The sequence below is a fragment of the Prenolepis imparis genome, unplaced genomic scaffold, assembly GCF_030444845.1.
Source record: "Prenolepis imparis isolate NDT839.2.m4 unplaced genomic scaffold, iyPreImpa1.0 SCAF_1, whole genome shotgun sequence".
In the NCBI taxonomy this organism is placed as follows: Eukaryota; Metazoa; Arthropoda; class Insecta; order Hymenoptera; family Formicidae; genus Prenolepis; species Prenolepis imparis.
Genome location: NW_028141159.1, coordinates 317,645 through 322,467, shown reverse-complemented (window position 1 = coordinate 322,467; position 4,823 = coordinate 317,645). Strand labels below are relative to the sequence as shown.

At 35.3% G+C, this 4,823-nt stretch overlaps 1 protein-coding gene across 1 annotated transcript; it reads right to left on the bottom strand.

The window, feature by feature from the left end:
- Positions 1–32: 32 nt before the first annotated feature.
- On the bottom strand, positions 33–2,888 carry LOC145940191 (ATP-binding cassette sub-family D member 1-like). The gene is made up of 2 exons (XM_083045106.1): positions 1,867–2,888; positions 33–492 (listed from the first exon to the last, which is right to left on the bottom strand). Exons 1-2 carry the CDS (start codon positions 2,463–2,465, stop codon positions 468–470), a joined length of 624 nt encoding a protein of 207 aa, XP_082901232.1. The 5' UTR covers positions 2,466–2,888; the 3' UTR covers positions 33–467.
- Between the last annotated feature and the right edge of the window lie 1,935 nt (positions 2,889–4,823).

Here is a 4,823-nt window from a genome sequence, read left to right as displayed (position 1 = left end):
AAGCAGTGGTATCAACGCAGAGTACTAGGCAAGCGTGTTCCTAAACAATATGGGATATATTACATCTATTTAACATTCTTCTAACTGTATTTATTGGGAAGCTATATGCCTTATGCCATTGTACCGTTGTGTCATCAGTGGCGGATTTAAAGATTCGCAAACCCCGAGCAAATTAATATCAACAGTTGTTTTTGACTGTATCATGAAAAGGAGGATCAATTAAAGTCTAAGCACAGATATTAATGCATAAATGTTTATTTATGTATGTGCCATTAAAAAGAAATCTAAAGTAGATCGAAATGTTTGGCATCTTGTAATCATAATTGATATAAATGTATCGCGTTAGTTAGCTCTCTTGGTTCTCCTCTTTGTATTGAGATTAATTTTATCAAAAAGTCTCTATTCTTCTAGCTGTACTTTTTTGTGGATATCTCGCCTTCCATCTTTTTCCACTATCTCTCATCTTTCTAAACATGTTCTATACTCATTTCACTGTAAATGCAGGAAGTACAAGATAGTGTGTAAGATAAAAGAAGTTGAGATAAACAGACTTATATTTTTATTTTAAAGAGATAGAAAGAAGACGGCCGAAGGAATCTGATTGTGAGAAAGGACTCGGGATTCATCACGTGTGAGACTTTCATTCTTAGAAATGAAGAAATAAATAATATTGTTCTTAAGGGGATCCTAGTCGGATCCTAAAGTTAGTTCTGTCGGTACGGCAGAACCAACTTTATTATTTTGGGATATCTTTTTATTGACTATACAGATCAATAAATCCTTTTCCACGATTAAAGTACTTATAAAAACGGACCGCGTTAGCTATAATTCCATATATAAATCATATAAAAATAAAAAATTACAGTTTTGTTATCGGCTTCTTTCATGTCAGCTCGTAACAATACTTATTTAATAAAAATAGTTCTGCAGTTTATCTGTGCATAAAATATAGTATACGCGATAGGGTTAACATGAAGAAATATTAGTAAACAATAAAAAGTGAGATTGCAAGTCTAATAAAAAAGTTATATATTAAAAACATTTTCACGCATATGTGTGCATACGTGCATATGTTGGATATGTGTGGTGCTAACCTATCGTGTGTATATGTGTATACGTGTATATGTTTGGATATGTGTGGTGCTAACCTATCGGAGTTCGACCATCCGACTAGGATCCCCTTAAGGAAGACAGAGACAGACACAGACTTAAATTGTACAGGAAAAAAAAAATATTATGATTATAGAATATTTATCGAATCAAAAATGTTTTCTCGAAATATTTTTTTCCCATTCTTAATAACATTTGATCAACTTGGATCAAACTTTGTTTTTTCTCTTTTTTCTAAATATAGATCTATTTCATTTTATTACATAAGCAGAAAACAAAATGTAGATAAATCCATCCGTTTCACGGGGGCATTATCTACATTTTATTTCTTCCTGTTTCTATTTTACCTCTCTAAACTTCAGTTGTAAAAGATATAATAAATTTAAATTTTAAATTTTATATTTAAAAAAACAATCTCTCGAAATACATTAAAAAAGATAGAGCTAAAGGAAGCATTCATTGCGTGCGCGAGACGGAAGAATGTGAAAGAGTATGCAAGACGCAAAACGCGCTACTCCGTCGTAAAAAGGATGGATGTATAGACATCCCCTTCTCTACTCTCACATCTCACACGCGTAAAGCCGGGTCTACATTGGTCGTAGAATCGTAGATCGTAAGAAAATTGACCAACCACAGTTGATTATTTTTGAAATAATCGACTGTGGTTGGTCAATTTTCTTGCGATCTACGATTCTACGACCAATGTAGACCCGGCTTAAAAGAAGAAAAAGAAAATGTAGAAAAGCAGGAGCGTACCTAAAGCTAAGCGCCAATCGGCATTCGAGGTATCTAATGGCGGAATTGACGAAGGTAGCGGGTAGAGCGATGGCGAACCATCGGCCGAGCATCATTCCGAAACCGCGCACGTCGCGCAACACTATCCTCTTGACGATCTGACCCTCTAGCTCGGCCACGTAAACCGAGAGGAAGGTCCTAGCCAACAACGTCAGCGTGGCGCACGCCAATAAACCCATTTCTCGGGTCCGCCATCCCGGCACCATGATCCTCAACAGCATGATCAGCTGTCGAAGAAAATCGCGATCCAATCCGGCCGATAATCTTTCTTTTCCACCATTGCCACTTCCGGTGGGACTGTAATCGGGATTGGAATCGGGAAGATCGTCGTCTCTCGGGCGGTGAACGGTACCGTTCTCGTTGCATTTCGAGCGACATCGCTCCTGGCTCTGGCTCTTCTCTCGAGCGAATCGTTTCAAACGGGCGAGGATGTGCGGATAGGTAAGCTTGAGGAGATAGAGGGCCGCGGCGGTGCCGGCTACGCCACGCGTCAGCGTCTCTTGCCGCATGCCGTAGCGCGCGGACGCGCCGTCAATCAGCTTCGAGAACACCGACGACATTCTTCGTTCTTCGTTATTTTCCTCGAAATACCGGATACCGGACGAGTCTCGACCTCGACACTCTCAACTACTAATCTCAATAGCGCGCATCTCGCGCTACCGAACAGATCACGATGACGATACCGATGAGGACGCATCTACGAGATTCGAGCCGTTCTTTAGACGGTCCACGTCCACGCGCTTCTTTTGAAAGGCGCGAGAGCGGCACCTCCTCGCTCCTCGCTCGATCGCACGTACTCGATTACGCGAGAGAGCACGCGCGCACGAATGACCGCCCGGGCCGGCTACCAGCTGGCGACTGGCGACTGACGACTGACGCTAACTCTGACTGACGCTCGCAACTCGCAACTCGCAACGCGCTCACTGTGACGACGCTTGCTCTCGCTATCGCTCTCGCTCTCTCGCTCTCTCGCTAGTCTCGCTTCTCGCTGACTCTGCGGCTCTGGCCTCTGGCTCTCGCGCGATATACGCGATCCTACGGCGAAGGCGAACCCTCTCGTAGCCGTATCTCTAGAGTAGCTTATTCGTTCTCTTGTCCGAGATCCGTCCGCTAGCCTCTCCACAACGATGATGACGATTTCCTCGTTCTCTCTCTTTGCACCAGCAAGCGAATTAAATTCTTCTATTTACTCGCGGCCAGACACGTTAATAATCGTTCGTTCGGATTCGGTACAATGCGATAAATGAATGATTCATGAATCGACATTCTGGATTTATTACGAGACTCTCTATATGATCTCTTTTCTATTAAGAGAAAGAAAATGTGTTGAAAGATTTTTTACATTTCAAGAATTTTTTTTAAATTAAAGAATTTTGAAAACTCCGAAACAATTTAAAAAAACTCTAATCTCACCGTTAATAACAAATTTATGTAGAATTTTTGTATATATATATATTTATTAAGAAATTTTTATATTTTTTTGCTCGATTATGACCATTGAAGTTTTTGTAAAATAATTTTTATATAAAACGACTTAACATTTTTTGTGTATATTATGTTTTGCTATATATTTGTATTTCGCGATTTTCCTCCAATTGTAATTTTATTTGCTATATGTGACGCACATACAGAATATAGAATATACATGTATCGATATACGCACAGTATTAAAAAAACAACAATAATAATTCATTGATGATTAAAGCGAGATACATAGCATTAAATTTAATGCGACCTGTTTTTATCTCTGTTTTTTGTCCGTTTAAATATTTTTTCAATAAATTTTTTTACATCTATTCTAAATTCTTTTTAACTCTTCATTATATCTACATTGTATAGAACAAAAATTTGAATTTTTTTAAATGTAATAAGAAATAAGAAATTAAAAAAGTAAATACAATCATTGATACAAATATCGATAAAAAGCATGTGCTATTCGTTTCTTTTATTGAAAATTTATATATAGTTTTAAATTGAATTACTTAATTTTAGTTACTCGATGTTATTCTTTCTACATATTTCTTTTAATGAATAGATAATAAGTGAATTCTATGAATAGATAATAAGCGAATTCTATGAATAGATGATAAGTGAATTCTATACTTACTTATTACAATTAATGTTTTTTTAAATTACATTTTGTTGCACTTTTTTCCATTTAAAGTGAGAGATAAGTAAAAAGCGAACAAAAATTAATTTGTATAAATAGAATGCATAAAACAAAAATATATGTGCGGATTGTTATACTTCCTGCAGATGCAATTGCATTCTTGCATGACGTATTTGGTCGGATGTATTCAGTTTTTGTTTAATCATATCACGCTATTGCAAGGTCAATGCACTGCCCTGATTTGTATATAGCTGACTTCCTTTTTCTCTTCTCATCTTCCTTTTTCTCTTCTCATATTTTACTAGTTTACTAGTTTATAAAGTTGCTGCTTCTTATAAATCTTGCCGAATCATAAATTGCAATTTATACATAGTAAACACTCAAACTGCAAGGAAAATAATATAACTTGACAAAATATAACTTTTTCTAATTTCAAAATTTATAAATTAATAAAATTTATATATATGATTAAACTGTGGGATTTTTTCTTTTACTTTAAATTTTACTTTAAAAGGGGGAAACATAAAAAATGTAAAATAATATATAAATATCTTCTTTTAACAATTATTATAAAATACCTATTTAATACGAAATAAATATGATGAAATAATATGTTATATATATAATTTATATGTGTGATTAATAATTATATATTATATAAAAGAGAGAATATAAACTGCAAAACGTGCTCTCTTACCAATTTCAATATCGAAAAAGATTGAAAAATAAGAATATTGTTATTTTTTTATGTAATTTTATAAATATTTTCTAATTATTGATTTTTATTTAAACGAGAATGTTAATGATT

Coding starts and splice junctions, on each gene's coding strand:
- LOC145940191 (XM_083045106.1), bottom strand. CDS start 2,465: ATGTCGTCGGTGTTCTCGAAGCTGATTGACGGCGCGTCCGCGCGCTAC. Junction 493..1,866: donor CGATTGGCGCTTAGCTTTAG/GTACGCTCCTGC, acceptor CTGCATTTACAG/TGAAATGAGTATAGAACATG.